Raw genomic sequence first — 21,722 nt, 5'->3', positions numbered from 1 at the left:
GGCGGGCGGGGGAGAGGGTTGGGGCGTCCTCCTCTGTATTGAGCTTTATTTTTGTTTTGTTTTGTTTTTTTATTTGGAAGCCACTCTCCTTTCTCTCTCTCTTTCTCTCTTCTTTGTAAACATTTCCACAAATAAAACATCTTTTCAGCGCTCGGTCGATTTGGTCGTGTAAGAGAACGTTTAATATTTATATTTTTAATAAAAGCTGCAAAGGAACAACGGCTTCCTACACTTCCTTGCCTCGGAGACGTGTCAGTGGGGAATGCATTGATCGTGACATATAGAGAAGTAGAGGCTGAGTGGGGCTAAGGCGGAGCAGCACCCGACCATAGATAACCCATCTATAGGAAAGAGGTGAAGGGAGGTTAGGAAAGAAATAGTATAAGCAAACGGGGCGGGACAATGTTTTGGAAGTTCAGCAGTTCCAGTGCTACATTTGACTCGGAATTTACTAGGAAATCAGCTCCAGATCTTAGTTACCCCTGAGAGGGTGCCTCTGGGCGTATACAGAATGCTAACGAATTTATCCTCACACATCTAGGATTAAAGGGCAAGGCTTCCAGCCGGGAGAAAAAGACCCCTTGCCAAGGCTGAGACCCTGGGGGCTCCTCTCACACTCTCAGCCAGCATGGCCGCCAGGGAGTTGTAGTTCTACGACGCCCGGAGGGCCACAGATTCCTCACCCTTGTTTTCCAAAGTAAACTCTGCAGGGTACTCATGTTAGCCCGGGTGGGGTGGGTGGGGTGGGGGGTAAGTCCTTGCTCTTCTTTGCAAGGAATAGCATTTCTTAACATTCTAGTTGAGCGCACCTTTACACCAAAGTAAGATCCACTGGTTTCAATAGGGCTCACTCCCAGGCGACTGCCCTTGGCCCGCTTTGTCACGAAGTTTAAAAATCCACCCGTGGAGTAGATGAAGTGGGTGTTTCACTGACCAGTCAACGTTTCCCTTAGAAACCCAGCTTCGTTAGTTCAGAGAAAACGATTTCCAGCTGAAATGTGTTCTTCAGACCTCTACTCCTCATCCTTCCTCCCCTTCAGTAACGCAAGTGGGATTGACATCGCTTCGTTTATACCCAGATCTGACGTTATGCATCTAGACTACAATACTAATATTCCTTCCACGCACAAAAATCCGTTCCGATTTAACACACAACTTCTTTCCACCTTTGCTTTGCGTCTTCGAACCTGATGCGAAAACCGGTTTCATTCCACTGAAATTTAGCTTACTACATTTTGGGTGTTTTTTTTGGGGGGGGGGAGGGAGCAGGGGCGGAGAAAGAGCCCATGACAAAGTTATTTTAAAGAAAGAAACTGCGGCTGCAAAAGTTGAAACTGAGCCAACTTGGACGGGAATCTGTTGCTGACAAATCTTTCAATGGAGATCGATGAATAAGACGCACATTTCTGAACGAGCACACAAAAGCTCATACCAAGAACAAACTTAGTTGGTCTCTAAGGTGCTACTGGAAGGAATTTGGTATTTTTCAAGTTAGACTTCCCCCAACGTCCTCTCACAATTTAGGAAATTGAGAGGCCGGTCAACTTTTCCACTCATAGCTGAAGGAGCCTGAAGGGGATAGAGAGTACAGCACGATAAAAGCAGAGAGCTGACTTCCCCATTTTTGCAGATTTCCAGCCTCTGTTTTGTGATATTATGAGCTAACCCTGAAGTGATGGATGCAACGCTCCCCGAGACAGTCCTTAACCATCTTTGGTGGTCTCACAATGGGATAAAGTTATTCCAGCCCACCTCACCCTACCCTTTCACTCCTTTGTTCATTTGAGTCAGCGTGGTGGAGCAGTTAAAAGGAGTGGACCAGGGCAAGGATAGGAAGGGAGACTCTGGTTCAGATCGCCACCCAGCCACGAAGCCCCCTGGATGACTTTGAAGCCGGCCACTATTCCTCAGCTTAACCTACCTTGCAGGGATCTTGTGAGGATCAAATGGTAGTGGTGGTGGGAAACCCATATACCGTCACTTAATTTTAACCGTACTATAGTAGGGTATGTCAGTTCATGAAGAGTGTGCTGCTGTTGTTGAGTACAAAATGTGAATGATGTCACACTGTACGCATTCATAATGATCAACAGGATGTCAGCATTTAGACCACAATGCAGGGCATTTCATTAAACACAACTAAGGGTTCTCCTCCATCTGGCACATTACAAACTGCTTAAGAACCTTCTTCCAGATTTCAGATTTGGTTTTTGCAGTGTAGGAGACACCATTAAACTGTTTCCAAATCCTCATTAGGCAGAGCTTAATTGTGTGGCTTGGTGGAGATTGTGCCTGCCTTATCATGTGTGGCTTTTGCCAATGCACATCCATTGAATAGCTTGCTGGTAAGGTAAATAGTCAACCTGTGTAATGTGAAGTTTATTAACAATGCCTTTAGTGAGGAAACAGCTATGCAACAATATTGGCAAATCACTCCTGTAAAACTGCATATAGAAGTCCCCAATTTACAGATGTGTCTTGTGTGCCTTTAGCACTTTACTTGTAAAAACAGTACTGTGCTGCTTTCTTTTCTTCACATAAATTTCTGACATTAATTTTGCTGCGGCACGCTTAGGATCAATTGCAATAATCATGCAATAGCTTGTTATATCACATATCACCTTTCTTAGATAAAGCCTTATCACATAAACTCAGTACCTAGCCAATGAGGTGACCTTGACAAGTAATAAGGTCGCCACTTGATACCTGTCATTACCTCCAAAGCTGGTAGGAACTTGATCCTCCATTGGTTCATGATTAGCTATTAGCTTACATTCCTTCTTCCCTCCCACCCCTTTCCCAAATTGTACAGCTGCTTCCACAAATATTACAGAGTCAAATCCAATGAGAAATTTTTCAAACAAAATATTTTGGATAAAATGTGATCCACCATTCCTTTTAATGCAGTATTTGTTATCACTTTGAGCCAAGTCACATGCTTCCTATGAGTCCCTCCAGAAGCCAGCTGGATGGAGAGTCATCATTCATTCAATGAGTTCAACCAGGAGAAAGAGAAGACATGACGAGCCGGCTCATCAATTCTCTCATTGCTCCCAGGACGTCTTTCCATGTGTCCTTGAGGGGATGGTTCAGACCCAGTCTAGGGGTGGAGGAATAAAGATTTACAATGGGAAAATCTGAAAACTCATCTTGCACCTACACATATTGACTATTCAGTTCCATCAAAAACAATTATTTAGAAGTATTTGATGGCTGTGGAAAATAAATACATAAACACCACAAAGTCTTTGGAGCAACCTTCCTCAGCCTAGTACCCTCCAGGTGTTTGGAAATACAACTCTCATCAGCCCTGATCAGTTGACCAATGAGCAGGGAAGATGGGAGTTGCAATCCAACATCTGAAGCAGGGTATTGGAAACCTGGGTCTCTAGCTGTTGTTGGACTACAATTCCCATCATCCCCAGCTAGCAGGACCAGTGGTTAGGGATGGTGGAAATTGTAGTCCAAAAACAGCTGAAGTCCCAAGTCTGGGAAACCCTGATCTGGAGGTTACAAGGTTGAGGAAGGCTGTTTTAAGCATAACTCAGCAGAAAATGTCCTTGCACAAATCCCATTGAGATGAATGAGAGCAGTATGTAATTTTACACAGCTCCTATTCATTTCAACAGGGTTTGATGAGGAGAACTCTGCCAGGCCCATGTGTTCATTAAAAGATTGAGAAATGGCTATCCAAAGTTATTTGGAACATTTTGAACATTGTTGTAGAATAATATTAAAAGCTTATATCAATTGCTTTGGACTTCTGGAAGTAAACCCGAAGTCCCCTGAAATAAACAGATGTTATGATTTTATGCTTCTTAAGTTGGTGATAGAAAGTCTTCAGATAGCGCTTGTACTCTAGCATGATGATTAATGGAGATGCCAGCCATGACATCCTTTTTTATCTTAAGAAAAATTCAACAGAAGCATCTTCCAAATTTTCACTGAACAAAGATGTTCAATACACAGGGCACTTCCCTCCTTACTCTTAAAAGAGTATGCTGCACCTCACCATGGCTCTATATCTCTAAGATGTAGAGAACCTTGAAATAGCTCAGCAGAAAACACAAACTTATGCAGCAGGTCTGGGGAACTTTTGGTCCTCCAGGTGTTGCTGAACTATAGTTCCCATCAGTCCCAGCAAACATGTTGCAATTCAGCAACATCTGGAGAGCCATAGGTCCCCTGTACCTGAAATACTTTTCTATCACAGATGCTTATTATGAACTGCTATATGGGATAAAGATGGTCTGGCAATGTCCCAAGCATATTTTGTAAATACACAGTGTTAAATCTTAAACCAAGTTAGTGAGGAATGATGACTTGTTAGGTATTAGTTGACTCATGCTGTTTGCAAAACAAGACCTGTTGCCTAGTGGGTGTGAAAAAAAGTAGTTTGCTTCTTTCTATCTAATAACAGTTTTGCATTTTCTTTCAAGGACCAGATCCTTAGTTGTAAATAAGGAGCATCATAAATGGATTTTGCACCAAGCAGATTCATTCTATAGGGACCCAACTAAAAAATACCATCCTAATATGGATGATGCTTTTGAAGTAATACTGTTGCAAGTACAATATGTGGGCACATAATTCTGTACACTTATTAGCACAGGTTTTTAAATGGGCTAATCTTAATTTCATTATTGCTACAGTTCAGTCTTGTACCCTCTGTTTCAGTGGCATAGCTGAGCAAGACTAAGCAAATACAACTGTTGATTATTGTGAATAGAACTAATGGGACATCAAGGGTTTAAAAATTATGTCCCTTCATTGTTGGGAAATATCTCTTTGGAAGATGACGCCCTTTGGCTAATGCGTGAGGAACCTTTGGCCCTCCAGGTATTGCTGAACTACAGCTCCCATAATCCCTCACCATCAGGCATGCTTGTTGAGGCTGATGGGAGTAGTAGTTCAGCAACACCTGGAGCGCCAAAGGATTGCACTCCTGCTTTAGCTAATGCCCTTATTTGAAGGGCCATAACTCAGTGGTACTGCATCTGCTTTGCATGCAGAAGGTCCAAAATTCAATCCTGGCATCTCCAGGTAAGACTGGGAGAGAAACCTGTCTGAAATCCTGGAGAGCTACTGCAAGTTGACGTAGAAAATACCAAGCAAGATGGACCAATGGTCTGATAGTATAAGGCATCTTCCTATGTAAGGAACAAAGAACAGAGAACAGAGTTGGTCCCATAGTGCTAAAATCCCTGCCCCTTTTACCACCATTCACTAGGGGGGGGTCATTTGGGTGATTTTCGCATTCAGAGGAATGAAAGCTGGCTGAATGTACAGGTGGTGGGATTTGCACTCTTCCTAACAGCAGCCAAGCACCACCACGCCCTCTGCCAAAATACCATAAGACTGACACTATGTGACATTTTTGTGTCATTCTGATGGGGGGATGTGGTTGCCAGCTGTTGGGAAGACTGGCACTGCAAAACAGGTAGCAGTGAAAAAGGTTATCTGGGGAGACTGCTTCTCTATCTGGTTTTGTATTCTTTAAATGCAGTTCCCTGGTCACCGCTCATTCTGCCATGTGCATTCCACTATGAAAGCTTTCTTGCTAGAGGGCATAGCACTGAGAATTTAAATAGTTGGACCATCCAGGAACAAGCTGAGTTTGTGTGGCAGAATGGCAGTCTCAAATACAGAATAGGTCCCAGGAATGCAGAAGTTGTTGACAATTCCTGCACTAGTTTAAGTTGGTTTTCATAGTGCAGGCATTTGGCACCTCTGAGTATGAGGCTTTTACTGTTCAGGAGATAAAAAAACTTTCACTCCACATTGATAACATGTTATCAATGGGCTATTCTGGTTTTATCCATCATCCCCTTCCACTCTTTCCCTTTTTAGTAAATTCTGAGTGGCAGGCAATCCTTAAGCAACCATCCAGAAAACATTGCTGATCTTTCCTTAAAACCACTCATCCTCCATTTCCACACTTTCCATCTAATTCACATTTAACAAAATTTAAAAAACCACTTGCTTTTGTTAAAGTTTTCTACTTAAAATGACAATGTTTGGTAATCACTCCAGCACTCAGCAGACATGATCCAGAAACATCATACATACTTGCACTTAGAATTTTTGTTTAAGAGTTTCCCTCTCAGAACCTATTGTACCAATGTTCTAGTTATTTTTTCACATAAAGGGTCTTCTTTATATGCAAGCACATAAAAATGTAATTCCTCACCTCCAGTCTGAAGTGATATAGTCCAGCAAGAGCTTTACGGCATGAATTGTGCACCTTAACTCTTCCACAAGGCAAATTGATTTGTATGTGTCTAGTACAGTATAAGAACACACATGTCTATTCAGAAATAAGTCTCCCACTCAATTCAGTGGGGCTTAATCTCAGGTAAATAGAGACAGAATTGCAGCCTAAATGTCCTTTGACATTTGCTATATAATATCAACACTGCTTGTTTTTGAAAATCACATATTCCATTATATAATAATACACGATTTTGGAAAACAAGCAGTGTTTTTTGAATGTAGGTAATTTAATTTATGTATTTCGTGTTAATAGTAAAGGAGAAAAGAGAAACCCAGTCTTAAACTCCTGCTGAAATGGCACTTTGCATATATAAAGTTATAATTTCACTTAATAAAACTTACATTCTAGTAAAAGAATGTAATGGATGAAAGGTGGTTCAAATTTTGCCACTGAAATCTGGGCTTCATCCACTTGCCAGCCTGCACCCAAAAAATCACAACCAGAATCTGAATTTAACTTCAATTAATTTTAAAAGTATTGTCTTAAAAACTCATTATTTGCAAAATTTTCACATCAGGGTTGTACTGATTTGAATTCAACCCTTGTCTGTCAAATTTATGTTTCCACCACTACAATATGCATTGTCTGCTAATAATGTATTACTTACAACATAGGCTGTTCTCCATGGTCAGAAACTATTTTTTGTCCACTGAAAATTTAAATAGAATGGAAGATGTAACTATAGGTTATTTTAAAATAATTTCAACTTTCTCTAAAGAGTTTCTGTTTACATGGTAATGCAATATAATCCCTTCAGCAGAACTTCCTACAGCTGTCAACCTTTATCATAACAATACAGCTATAAGCTCAAAGACTTCTTTTCTTATGCCTATTTTTAATTCTCTGGGAGCCAAGTGAAACTCTTTTCTTATAAAATAAATTGTTCAACTACATAACTGTAGGCAGGTAAAATATGCACCAGCAAACTCCATCCATCATGAGATTAGCTGTTCAATTCTCAGAAAGGTGGTTGGCCGTGAACTTTTCGCGCCCATGGGAACTGAATGTCTCACCAAAATAGATTTTCATTCTGTTACAATTAAAGCTATGTGGCAAAAGGATAATGTAATGCTGTTTATTTCACACAACCTTAACGATTCCAAAAATAGTCCTGAGAAATGAATGCAGTGTTCCTCTTTGTGTGTAGGCTGGGTAAGTTCCCTGAAGGATGTAATGTCAAGCATACTTTAGGGAGCTTAAACTAACGGTGAAACCTTTTCAGGGGAAGGAGACCCTTAAGTACTGGTAAGCCCTGGTCCATAAAGTGTGAATGTTTCAGTGGACTCAGCTGAAAATGCTGCACTTCATTACACTTCTAATCTCTCTCAATGGCTCTGGACAGATTCAAGCCTGAAACATCTTATTCTGCCTATCATCTTACTCTGTAGTGTAGCCTATGATTCTCAGGGTGGTTTTTATCATAGCAGCAGCAATCTCTCTCACAGACATCTTATCCCACAGGGATGGCTTCCACCCAGGTGAGGGAACTGGGCAAGCATCAGTAGAGGGCTCAAGATGGATTCCATAAGCATCTTGCACGTTGCAACTGAACAGTGCACCAAGCCAGCTGTCTGATGCTTTTCAAACTCAAGGGGAAATAGGGAGGAGACACTTGGTCTAGCAGTTGTCTGGTGTGTTCTCTGATCACTTTCTGATAGGATAAACATTACCACCTGCTGTTAGGGAATTATTAAGCCCTGTTCACCATTCATATCTAACAAAAATAAGTTGTGGGCCACTAGACTGACTGCAGCAGATGAAAAATAGGCAGTGAAAACATAATTTTGTCATTATTTCTAAGCTTCTATCAGAAAGTTCTAGTGATCCATTAAACTAGATGACTATTCTTTAAACATATGCTGACAAGTGGGTTTTTTAATAGGACTGCAATAATCTAAATCTATCATACTCACATAAAAACAATTGTCTGTCTCCCTTTCATGTAAAAAACAAAACAAAACAGAAAACTTAATCCATTATATTGTATCATCCAAATCAAGGTGTGGTTTATAGACTGATCAAACCATCTTTCTGAATCACTTGCTCACAACTTTTTGTTTAGCTGCTTAACTAGTGATAACATAATGCTTGCATACGAGTTTGCCCTGAAAAATAATGTAGAGTAACTTGTGGGTGTTAATGTTAGAAAGCTAACTTTGTACTCTCTCGTTCCCATTTTGTTTGCTTGTTTGATGTTCTTTAAGAAAACTGTGAAGAGACATCATGAAGTCAAGATCTTGCAAGCTGTGTGTTACAGGACGTAGACCTCAAAAACTGCCAAAAGAAACATTCTCTCCTTGTGGGAGAGAAGGGCAGCTATTCTAGCAGTGACGCAGAGCATTGTCTAAGTATGCCACTTAAGAAGCAGACGGCACTTTAAAATATAGATTGTTCTTTGAAAGGACCTGATGAATGAGACCCATTTAAGATTATGACTCATGGCAGAACATGGATTCGTTGGATCAGGTAACAAAGCCTGAATAATTTGTAAGGTTTGGATACACATATCGCTTGATCATGAATGAATGACTAAGCTGAGATATTGCAAATATGCCAGGAGGGGCATGTAAGAACAGCTATGGGCATACTGCACATGCTATGGAGGCCAGCTCCATTCAGTAAGAGCTCCATAAATAGACCATCTTGCTGATGCATCAAGACCATCAACACATTCTAGTTCCTCGAAGTTACTCAGTAGTTGGACAGAGTCCATAGTATAATGTCAACATCTTTCTTTACTCTGATTTCTGGTTATTTCTAGAATGTTTTCATCTTTAAATCTTATTTGGTTGGATCTGTGGTGTGTTTTCTTCTCACTCTTAGAGTCATACTGAATACTAATGGATGGGAAAGGCAAGAAATGTAACTTCGTTCAGTTCATATGGCCAGGGCAGATGAAGCAGGGTCCCACAATGCTCAGTATTGAGGTGGATTTTTAAAAAGTTGCTCATAAAGGACCTGCAGATGAACGAGGAAGAATCAGGACTGAGAAAGGAGAGTACCGGTACTTCTTCACACAGTGCATAGTTACACCAAGGACTTGGTTACTACTAAATGTACTAAATTACTAGGAAGCTGATGACTTTAAAAGAGGTCTAGACAAATCCACATATATAAGGCAATCAAAGCCTACTAGTCATTATGGCTGCATATGTACTGCAGGTGGCATGAGTTTTTAATGCCAGTTTCTGGTGAACACCAGTGGGGAGAGTGCTGTTGCGCTCAGGTCTTGCTTGTGGGCATTTGGCTGGCCAATGTGTGGAAAGGATGGCCCTGTTTCAGCAGTGTTATTCTAGTATAATGAAGAAAGAGCAGAAGGGCAGTAACTTAATGAACTCAAACAAATATCCATCTCTGGGTTATGGTTGATGGCTACTTTTTAAGCGAATTGAAAAGTGACAATGCTCTAGCCATTCCTTCATACCATGGGTAGGGAATCAGTGGTCCTACAGTTGCTACCATCATTCCTGCCCATTGCCTCTGCTGACTGGGGTGATGGGAATTGTAATCCAAAAGAATTCAGAAGGCCACAGGTTCTCCACTACAGCCAGGAAGTGCTATGGCCTCAATCTCATTTTCTCATTTTCTCACTCTGATACTGCTACAACTTTCAAGAGGAAATTAAGAGCACCATCAGGAAGAACAGGAAAGACATTTTGCATGCTGACAGATGCCCTATGCTGCTTCCCAAGCACTTCCTAAATTTGGCAAAATCTGCCCTGCTCTTGAACTGGTTTGAGCAAGAACAGTTTTAGAGCATAAGTAGGATGTTAAAGGTATAGGCAGGAAAAGATAAATTAGTATACCAGTGAGTCCATTAGCCTATGAATTAGTCTGTGAATGATGAGAATTGCCCTGCATTCCCCTATACAGATCAGTTCTGTTGTTATAAAGAATTGGGTACAATATAGGAATTTCAGGATCACAGAAAGATTAGCCATTGTGCAATATTCCTGTGCAAGTGACCTTTCAGTGACAATGGGTATAATAAATTTAACCTTTCCATATAATAGATGTGATAATAGTTTTGCCACAAAGGAGAATAGTTGTTAAGCCTCTTTTAAAAACAAAGGAGTCTAACTAGATGCATGCTTCCATACAAGAATTGTACAGTGAGCGTGGCACAGTCTCTAAATAATTGATAAAATAGCAAAACTAACCAAAAGTAACATTCATGAAAAGAGGCAACTGAGGAAAGGGAGAGGTATTTATTTCACTTGCCACTAGTGATGCAATATCCAGTAGGTGCCCTTGAATCAAATTTCACAGGGCAAATGTGGCAGCAACACGTGTGCTGGCATTGCATTTCCCAGGTCTAAAACCCAGTGCTGTGAGCGTTTGAATGCAATGGCTACACGACATCAGCATTGGCTTGAAGTACAGCATAAAAACTGTATATACCAAATGGGGAAACAGGCATTTCCTGTACAAGAATGTTGATCGTGGAGGGTTTGGAAGCCACTCTTATTTTGAAAACCCCCGTTTTATTTCCCCTTAGTCATTGGGCAGTGCTAAAGAGAACACCCTGTCAACACAAGGATTTTTCTTTGCATGACAGAATGCCCACTCCTATATCTGTTTCAGGGTTCTCCTGTTCTCCAGATTCGGGGGCTCACAAGGTGCAGATGGGGGAAAGACAAAATTCCACTGCACCAGGATTCCTCCTTGCACTTGTGCAACTATTTCATTGAACCCCACCTCTAATGCCACAGAACAGTGACTGGTGTAACCTTTCATCAGACTGAAGGTGAACCAAAGGAGGCAGGGGAGGGTTAAGAATAAAGCTGCCTTGGCGCTGAAGCCACACTTCATTTTTGCTGGACCTATTATTCAGAGGGGATGTGGCTGTGGGAGATTGCCATGAATTAACCTCTGCACCACTAGGGGGCCAGGACAGCTCACAAAGCTGACTTTGGGTCCTGCAATCCCTCCTTTCCTCCCACCTACCCATAGCTAGAAGGATGCGGGTGGTGCTGTGGGTTAAACCACAGAGCCTAGGGATTGCCGATCAAAAGGTCGGAGGTTCAAATCCTTGCGACGGGGTGAGCTCCCGTTGCTCAGTCCCTGCTCCTGCCCACCTAGCAGTTCGAAAGCATGTCAAAGTGCAAGTAGATAAATAGGTATCGCGCTTTGGGTGGGAAGGTAAATGGTGTTTCCGTGTGCTGCTCTGGTTCGCCAGAAGTGGCTTTGTCATGCTGGCCACATGACCCGGAAGAAGTATGCCAGCTCCCTCGGCCAGTAAAGCGAGATGAGCACCGCAACCCCAGAGTCATCCGCGACTGGACCTAATGGTCAAGGGTACCTTTACCTTTACCCATAGCTAGAAGAAGGGATCCTGTGCTAAAGGCACGGCTAGAATATTTTAGCTACGATTCCAACATTGCAGGGGGTTGGACTAGATGACCCTTGGGGATCCTTTCCAACTGTACCATTCTATGGTTCTATGTGGCAGGACCTAGAAGATAAAATTTCCATGATATTTTGAAAGAAACAACAATTGTTTCCTTACATTAAAAAGAACAACAGCAATGCCTTTAAATTAATGTAGAGATGACAATACAAGTATTTTTCAGTTTTCAATGAAGCAAAGTGTATAGGCCAGGTCAGCCTGGTTGCACTGTTGTCTAAATAGAGAAAATATCTGTACCCGCTATCATTCTGAGGCAAGATTGTTGGGAAAGGTCTAAATTCAGAAACCAGAAGGTATCCCATGACTCACAATGTAGTTTGTAGATGTGACTATTAAATGCTAGGGAAAGGCATCACTGACAAAACTAATTATAGCAAAAGCATTGCCTGGGAACCTTACAAAAACGTTTTGTCATTACAACAGCTCCACACTGGTGTGATTGAATCACAAGAGCAATTTCCAGAAACTACAAAAGAAAGGAAGATTAAAAAGAAAAAATCAAGGGTGAGCTACTTGATTTTAAATATACAATTAATTATGTTTAAAATTATGTTTGTTAGGGCCAAACACATGTAATTGTAGCCCACTGGCTATTTTATTATAGGAAAAGCCATGTTTGGAGGGGCAATCAGAATTGAAGAAGCAAGAAGGATGTGTTGGTGAATCCTTTTTCTATTATCCTTTCCCTCTTCCAAATTGCCCCCACATGGATTCACCCCACTCCTGCAAAGTTTCAAATGATGCATAACAATATGTAATTGGTGACGTTCTTTCCTCCAGTTTGCATTGTGTTTCCTTTGCATTGAAATGAATAGCTTGGAATAACCTAATGATGATGTAAAGTAATTACATAGTTAATGATGTAATTAATTGCATAACTTTTCACCACAGTGGGCATAGCATTTGTTGGAAGCTGAACTGCAGCAGAATGGAAACAGCACTGCATGTGACAAATATGGGGTGGAATGGAAATGGAGGCCTTCTTATTAAGGCTGTGTAAGAGGGCCTCATAGATCCAATTCAGGGCGCTACCTGGTGATTCATAATGACCCCAGTCTGACCAGGATCCAGACCCCAAACCAAATCAGGGTCCTTGCGCAGTGTTTAATTAAGGATTTAAAGCTTGCTTAAACATATGGTCATTGGAGCAGGGGAGAACCCCAACTCCTCAACTCTCCTTACTGCCTGACCACACCCCTTTGGACAGTCCTAGATTGCTCTGGGTGGACCTGACCTACACAGGGCTGCCTCAACCTACTCCTGCCAAATCCTGAGTACACCCAAATCGGACCAATTTGGTTTGGGATCTGGGTAGAGAAGTTGCACAGCCCTATTTCTTACATCCCTAGTCTTCTCAGGCTGGGGAATCTCCAGGGAAGTTTAGGTATGTTGGCCATTTGGGACCTGGAGCCATGATGGTCCTGAAAGAGAGAATATTTAATGTGGGATTCTCCCCCCCCCCCAAAGAATCTGGCAATATGACAGGACACTCAGAGTTGTTATGCTCAAGATTTTATAAAACTTATAGCTTAGTCTGAAAACGATGCAACATGGAATCATTGCTACTGTTTCTTTTGAAAGACTTCCCTATGTGATTTATTGGCTAGTAGCCCCGATTTATCCAACTCTCAAAAGGAGTAAGGCTTTAAAAACAAGGGTTCTAGGTTGAACAGAAAAAAACTGTTTTATTTTTCTCCCTGTCCACTGTAGGTAAAACACTTTGGAAATCGTTGAAAAAGCAAGCATTCAAAGCCTATCATAAAACTAGAAACTCTAATCATAATACTGAGGATCAGTGTACCTGGCAACCAGCAGGTTAGAATAGCAGTAGTATCCTATTGGCCAAGCCAGCATCAACTGCAGAATTTTGCTTGTGATGCAGTAGGTTTCAAGAGCAGAACTGGCTCGGTGGAACAAGAATATATGTCTATGTGTGAACGCTGGTAAAGGACAAACCATAATCTACTGATCAGGAACATATTCATCCCTGGGATATGATTCAATATTAAGGCCTCTATGATATTAAAATCTAGCCTTGACTTCAGTAAATTTCTAACGCTAAGTACATGAGTAATCCCATCTGACTCACTGATATTCATGCGTTAAAAAAAATTAAGCACAGCACATGATTAACATTCTTGTTTTTTGGGTGGACTGAGTTTGGAAAGGTTAACATCTTAAAAGCTATTTTCAAAAACTGAATCCTGAAATTTTCCTTAAAGTGCTGAAATAACTCTAGATCATTCCAAAAGTGAAATACTGCACTTTAGACAGCAACTTAAATATAATCACAGTTTATCACTCGAGACTCAAATGAGGCATGACATTAATTCACAGTCTGATCTTTCAGTCCCATCTCTTTAATGATCTTATTAGCTGCTGTGTGCTTTAAGTACATTTGCATAACTAGCAATTGTCTGAGATTTAGCAAAATGCAGACTTCTGTGAAGTCTGATGTATGCCATCTCTTAGGCATATATTTTTTAAATGTTAATTCCAAATACTTTGGGCATTGTGGCAGATACATTCTATTATGGTATGTGACTGACTCTAGAAATCCCACAAATTAAGTTACAGCCCGGGGGGGTGGGGGTGGCAGCTGTGCAACAACATTACGTTTCTCATGGCTATCATTTCATTCACCGGTAGTTTAGGAAAACTTAATCTACCTTCCCGTTTCAAATGATTGATTAGAATTCAGTTGTAGAGATTCTCTACAGTGAATGTCTCCAAAATATCTTACACACAAATTTGATCTGCGCCAACATCTGACAATGCAGGAGCCTGGCAAGTATCCTTTGGGATGAAGGATAGGATAAAAATTTAATAAATACACAAGCATCTCAGTGATCACACATGGTAATGTTACCTTCTGGACAGCTGCACTAAATGTCTATCAGTTATGCACCTTACATTTCTTGTACATAGGACCTCCGGGTATAGGGTGGTACTGGATATAAATTCAAGAAATCACATTTATAAAGCTAAACAAGACACAGCATGGTTAGTATAGGGGGATAGTATAGTATAGTTAGAATGGGGGGATGTTTGGAAACCCTATGTAAGCTGCTCTGAGCTTTTTAACGGAGGACCAATAAATATAATGAATATAATATTTGTTTCATGCTTACCATAGCATAAGCTGATGGGAAAAGCAGATGGTAAACATATGGAATTGCAGAATGTAAGCAGGGGATTGCAAGTCTGAGTATTCCCCACTTAATATAAAACTCCCTGCACAGAGAAAATTAATAGCCAAGGATAGGGTAGGCTAAAACTCGTAAGTAAATAATTTTTGACATGGCAGAGATTCAATCATGCAATCCCTGATTTGCATTCTGAAATGGCACTATTCCATGGGAGTTGTCCCACATGCTTTATGCCGTGCCAAAATCTGTTCTTTAATTTCTCAAAAGTCTTCTTTCTCTGGAAAAGGGGCTTTGCTTTTTCAGGCTTCAGAAAGCTGGTGTGTGTTTGGTTGAACTTACCCAGTGTGTGTGTGTCATTAAATATCTGTGTAGCACTCTAGAGTTTCTCCAGTTGTCTGCACCTCTTGATCTGAAAAGCCCACATAGGAGGTTGCCTCCTAACATCTTCCCTGGGCTTTAACTGAAGCATGAGAAGTTGAGATAGCTGGATACCAAGTGCTCGAGGCAGTACAATCATTGAGTTTGTTTTTAAGGGAACTGCTTCCTTTTACTTTTTTTTTTTTTTAAAGACACATATCTGTACTGATTTCTTTAAATGTAAAAGGCCACAACCTTCAGGTTAAAAAAGGGAGCAACTTTTTTTGTACACACAGCTGCCAGGGGCACAGTTAGGTAATCTCCATTTTTTTTCTTTTTTGGTACTTAGAGCCAAGGGTGTAATGGGGTTTTCAGGAAGCATGGGCTCTTGGGAAGGTTGCAGAGTGCAGACCACTAGAGAACAGACTTGCAGAATGGTAGGAAGGACCAGTGCTGTCAAGTATCCCGTTTTCCCCGGGAATCTTCCTTATTTCAAGCAGTTTCCTGCTGCTATCCCTTATTTTTTATATCCCTTTAATTTCCCGTTTTTTCAAAGGAAGCAGCTCCTCTCCCTCCCCCTGCTGGCCAGGGACTGGGAAGACCTCGCCTCCTTGCAGCCTCAAAGCAAGCGGGAGCCATTTCCCGTGCCTACAGGCGTCGTAGCCCACGGGCAGCGTTTCCAAAATACAGTAAGCCTACTGCACGCGTTCACACCAGTGCCGCCCACTTTTGCTTCTCGCTCCGCCCACCACTGCCATGTGACTGTCCCCGGGATAGGTGAGGCTGCTGATCCCTTATTTTCAAATCCAAAACTTGACAGCTATGGGAAGGACACTCACAAAACCTTTTGACTACCTTGAAAGTAAGCAGATGAAAAGCCCTGCAGCCCACCCCTGACAATTTCACTGAAATTTTCTCTCCCCTTGGATTATTTTTAATGTAATATCTTTTCTATTTACTTGACAATGGTTAAAAAAAAAAAAAACAACCCACAGAAGAATTTTTTAGCACAGCACTATACAAAAGAACAAACAGCACTCCTCCCTCACAGCCTTTCCCTCATACCCAAAGTGATATACATACACATCTTTGGGATGAACCCTCAAGGCCCCCATTGTCATGGCTACTTATGTGTACAGCAAAAGAAACCATGGCTTGTTACATCTACAGTTTTCAACTGTCAGGAAGGCCTAATATCTGAAATACACCATCCACAGGATTAATTGGGGATTTCCTATCTATCTCTTCTTCTATAAAGGTCTCATATTTCACCATGCAGGATGACACTCCAGGGTAACATTTCAGTGGGAGGGGAGGAAAAGCTTTAGGCAGCATGTATGGCATGACAGCATGGTCCTTTTAGGATGAAAAGAATGGGACGGTTGGTTCTAACCACCTGCAGGCATGACTACAGAAACTTGCTGTTAGTTAAGGATAAAACAAAACAGTTCCTACCCCTCAAAGTAAAAAGCATGTATTGAATCTGACTCCAGAGATGGTGCAGTAAGATAAGAAAAGCCAAAACTGAGAGGCAGAATGCTAATCCCTGTGAGGAAATAAGAAGAATACTTCACTAACATCATCAGAGAAAATTGCTCATTTGGTGAAGCTTGGTGAAGAAGAAGACATTCAATTTTCTGTCCCCCGCCCCCAGTTGTCTGTCCGTGTTTCTTTTTTCTTTCTTTTAAAAAAGGGTGGTTATGACGAGAACACCCAAGGTAGGTTCAAAATTCACATAAACTCAACTTTGTGCTAGATTGGTCCTCATAAGAAGCACATGCACCAGTAAAATATCAGGCAGGCATACCGGTAATTCACAACTAATGCACTTGCTAGAAACTTTCCTCCTATGGTGCCTGAACTACCCCTTTGAGAGGAAAGCTGGGATAGTTTATTAAATTAACAATTAAACAAAATAACACAGGGCATCATAAACGTGTATTATTCTATACCAGCTTAATCATCATGGCTTCCCCAAAAGCATCCTGGGAATGACAGTTTGGTGAAGGTTGGGAGAATTTCCTGCTCCTTTGAACTACAGATCTTAAGGCAGGTCCAGCATCAGTTTTGGACAGCTGCTGCTGGGGCCTCTGTGCCCTGGCAGACCCACCACTGCGCTGATGCTAATATTGGGCTCCCTATGCTGTGTGGTTACACAGGTACACAGCTGAACAGCCGTTACTGACACTGTATCTAGGCATTTTGAGAAATTAAAATGGTAGCTCAGACACAGCTGCCTGGCAGTGACTGCCTCCTCAGGAGTGAGCCCAGAAGAGGACTCACTGAACCTTGGAACCAAGCCTGTCTCATGACTGCCTGAAGAGAAGGAGTAGCAATCAAATCAGTTTATACCTGTGGCATAGATATGTCTTCTGTTACTGCTGTGACACTTCCCTTCTATCATTTCCTGCCCTCCCAACCAGCCCTATGGTCATGCCAGGTCTTCTCCCATATTCTCTTCGGGTATGCTTTTCTTTTGTTTAGCGTTAAAGCTGAGCAGTGCTGTTGCTCCTGACTGTCTGTTCTTATTCCTTCCCCTATTCTTTTACACATTCCTATTGTTATTGCTCTTTAAAAACAGTTGTTTTAAGTCATCCATCTGTCAGGAGCTGCCATGGCTGGAACCAGGAGCCTTCAGTTCTGGTATATCCATTCCATATGATGTTCTATCACAGCTGCGGCTTGGAGCATCTTTCTGGCAGTGCCTCAAAGTATGGACAATTTAGCAGCACCCAATTATTGCTGCCCTGTTTTAAGTGGGAAGTGAAATAGCAATCCTGCTTCTAACACCCTGTAGCTAAGTGGGTTAAATACTCTCTCTCACTTTACTTCATGAACCCCTTGCCTGCTGCAATTTGGAGCGGCAGGGGAAGAAGATAAAAGGCTATAAAGGCAAAACTATCTGGAAAGGAAAGGGTTGAAATGTTATCAATTCCTAGATAAGTCTAACCATAGAGAATGCAATGAGTAGAGTCTAGAAAATATGTATACAGCCCATGACCAGCCAGAATAGCAGAGGGATAGGGGAGATTGTGCAAGTATTACATTGAATTAAAAAGAGCAGAATTTTCTGAGAAAATGGAGTGGGGGAGAAATTGTTTATTTCATGACCACAGGAGGATGTCCTGCAAAAGATGAGTTAAAGTGCGACTATTCCCCAGAATATACCCAGTGCATAAATAGGCACATTCTTAGGCTCTGCGCTGAATCCACCCACTCAAGTTGGTCATTGGTCATACTGGACAGGAAGGAGAATAGAAATCTTCCTGTTTCGGCTGGCTCTGCCATGTTTTTGGGTGGTCTTCAGCTCTAAACACCTCTCTCAACTCCTGGTTCTCAGCTCCTGGCTCACCTCTGACAGCTGCTTACACAGTTCAGTCATAACACAACCCACAAGACACAAATGCATGGGATTCAGAGAAAGGAATATTATGTACTTTTCTGTAATGTGTTTATAATGGATAAAATGACAAAAGGTATTCTGAAATGCTTATGTTAAAAGTTAGTGGATATTTTAAAACTGTAGGTTTCAAGACATTCACACATGCAAGGATGAGTTCATATACATTAGGCATACTGTTTGTGTGTGTTGCATTCATACCATTTTCTTGAGCCTTTCATCGAAGAACATGATAGATTTTCACAAGCAAATTTGAGGGGGTGGGGAGGGAGATCTTAACACAACAATGGATGGAATCTTGGTTTTGTAGCATAATTTCCAATTATTTTAATAAACAAGGATTTCAATACATCATAAATGTAAAAGATATCAGACATCAACATTGCAATTTTACTGAAATTGCAATAGTGGTGATTTACAGGGCAATCCTATTCATGTCTATTCAGGTGCAAGCCATGTTGAGTTCAATGCGACTTACTCCCAGGTAGGCATGTATATAGGATTGCAGCCTCTATGGAAGTAACTTTATTGTATTGCACTGCACTGTGTTCTGATCATAGCACAGACACAATAGGAAAAAATAATGGGAGAAGTTATTGACAATGCAAAATTAATTTTAAACACACCATGCTTTTCATGACAGTGATAAAAAAAGAAACCTGATGTGGTTGCAGATCAAACAGTGTACATACAGAAGAGGTTAAGCTATGACAATATATTCCAGATGTGTGATTGATGTGGTTGTAACTAGAAGCAAACACTATATATTCAGCAGCTGCAAAATTACATTATCAGCCTGATGTGTACACAGAGGGACAAAGACGAACAGAGTTGTCTGTTGCTATTTTGGAATTTGCATGCATGAAATTCTGGTCAATTAAATGCTTTCAGCTCTTAATTGACCTTGTACATGACCAACTAAGAACTGTTTCCAAAACTAGTTTTTGTTGACATGAGGCAGGATCCAAAGCATTACTTTGTTCAAGAGCTTGTGTGCAGTGCACCCCATGTCATATCCCAAACTGCTTTTGAAACTCTTCTGCATTTTCAAGCTTATTTTCTGTGCAGCATTTTTTCCCCTTTTACAGGGAGAGGGCTGGCTGAGACATTGATGTTAGAGAAATCCAAGTCCAGAGCCCTGTTGAGCACACAGAACTACTTGCACATTCTTTGGATTGCAGTCATGTATATCTTAATATCCACATGCTACCATCTCTTCCAAGGTCACTTTCGAGTAATTATATGCACACCTGTTTCAAGTTGGCTGCAACTAGCAGGGCCAGTTTCAGAGTTCAGCACCACCGGGCATCTGCCAAGGCCAACAACCCAGCAGGAGGCCCATTGCTGAGCCCAAGGCCTTTGGCCTTGCTCCTTCTTCTTGCTGCTGCTGCTTGCTCACATGTCCTCTACAAGTATGCAAGCAGTGACAAGAACCGAGAGCAGCAGCCTCTGTTGGGTTTGCTCTTAACCTCTGGGCAGCTTAGGCCCATAGGGACGGCACACACATGGGCAGTCATGATAGCAGCAAGAAGGCAAACACAGGATAGATACTGCCAAGAGCCTCCCAAAATCTGGAGCAGATTGTTAGACAGGTGTTTGGTGGGTGTTTATATTTATGTTTCTGTGATGTGAATCACCTTGTGAGAGCAAAATTCAGAAGAAAATTACAACTGTCTGCTGAAGGTGTATCTTGGGGGAGGAAACTAACATGCATCAAACCATTCCATAGTGACTGATTAGGTCAGGGGCAGGCAACCAGGTGTCTTCCAGACATCATTGGAATCCAACTTTCATCAGCTCCATCCAGCATTGGGAGTTGTCCAACAATATCGGAAGGAAACTGTGTTGGCTACCACTAAACCAGGTCTCAAATCCAGTACACAGTGCACAAAATAAACATTGTATTCTGTGTCATTTCCATTCTCCCCCCACCAAATGTATGATGCACTAATTAATTTACAATACTACTTGTGCCTAACTGTGGGTTTCATTTATTGAGAAATCCACTTTCCTACAAATTCTCCCATCTCCTGCGTATTATGTTGCATGTAAAATCCTAACTGAACGCAACATTTTCTGAGACTATATACTAACCTGTGAAGTATCAGTGGGTGTGTTAGCTTCCTTACTACTTGCAGCAGAACTTCCATTTGCCATAGCTAGTTGTGGAGCTTCTGCCTTCTTCACATTCACCTCTGTGGGAACTGAAGGCCCTACCTGCCTAATTTCAGTCACTGGGACTGCATTTGAATTGGTTGTTTGCCGTGGCTGAGTTTTATACCAGCTAGGATAAAACAAGGGATCAGTTGGCTCTCCACTTGATTGTGGTTCAGCTTCTATTAGTCCTCCGGACTGTTGGGTAGTTGACAGCACAACGCCACCCTTAGCAAGGCAGATTTAAAGAAAATAAAGTTAAAATAAAGAACGGAACTTTACATAATCTCTCTTTCACTCACTCACTCACTCACTCACTCACTCACTCACTCAGAAATGGGTGCTGCATGCCTAATCAAACTTTCCTCGGAATGGCATTAAAATCATTCTTTTGATTTGTTGCATTTGTGATTAAGTGTTGGGCTTGCCAGTTGCAGCCAAACAACCCTTTCTAATTTCATCCCCATAAAAAGTGGTAACGTGAGCAACAAGTGATGCCATTGCTTTCCATATGTAACTATATTTGAACGTACTTCCGATGACCTGATTAAGTGGTTGCATTCATCCAATACTTGAGTTGTGGAGGGAAAGCTTGAGGTGGGGCTCTTAATGAAATCCACAACCCCCCTCTCCCTGACTTCTCCCAACTATAGTGAAATCGTGCCCCCGTAGTCTTCTAAATACAGTAGCTGTCCGCAAAGGTAATGGGGCCTGACTCTTTCAGCCCTCTGTAATTTGAGCACTTAGCTAATCGCACCCACATCACACTGTCAGGAGTATGCCAACAATCGTGCTGATTTGTACTGATAGCTTTATAAAACTGAAAACCACAGAACGATTTCTGTGCAGAAATAACTATGCGGAATGCCCAGAAGAAGGAGATCGTATAGGTATGTACTTGGGATATCTGGGGATGTCTTTCTATGACTTGCAATCTCAAGGTTCCATGGCTATACAATAGATTTGTGTTAGGATTGC

At 41.5% G+C, this 21,722-nt stretch overlaps 1 protein-coding gene across 5 annotated transcripts in view; it reads right to left on the bottom strand.

Annotated features, from left to right (window-relative positions):
* Positions 1–2,363: 2,363 nt before the first annotated feature.
* Positions 2,364–21,722, bottom strand: part of TRIM55 (tripartite motif containing 55) — a 42,319-nt gene continuing 22,960 nt past the window's right edge. For 3 of the 5 annotated variants that reach the window (XM_033155319.1, XM_033155318.1, XM_033155321.1), the window contains exons 9-10: positions 20,685–20,972; positions 2,364–3,100 (exon numbers count right to left, since the gene is read on the bottom strand). In XM_033155319.1, the coding sequence (XP_033011210.1) occupies positions 2,981–3,100; positions 20,685–20,972 (408 nt within the window). In that variant the 3' untranslated portion in view covers positions 2,364–2,980. Of the gene's footprint in view, positions 3,101–16,645; positions 16,737–20,684; positions 20,973–21,722 lie in introns of all 5 variants that reach the window. The other 2 variants (XM_033155320.1, XM_033155322.1) reach the window with 2 other exon arrangements.

This window comes from Lacerta agilis, chromosome 7 (assembly GCF_009819535.1).
Source record: "Lacerta agilis isolate rLacAgi1 chromosome 7, rLacAgi1.pri, whole genome shotgun sequence".
Lineage (NCBI taxonomy): Eukaryota > Metazoa > Chordata > Lepidosauria > Squamata > Lacertidae > Lacerta > Lacerta agilis.
The sequence above is the reverse complement of the archived record's forward strand: the minus strand, read 5'-3'. Positions and strand labels throughout refer to the sequence as shown.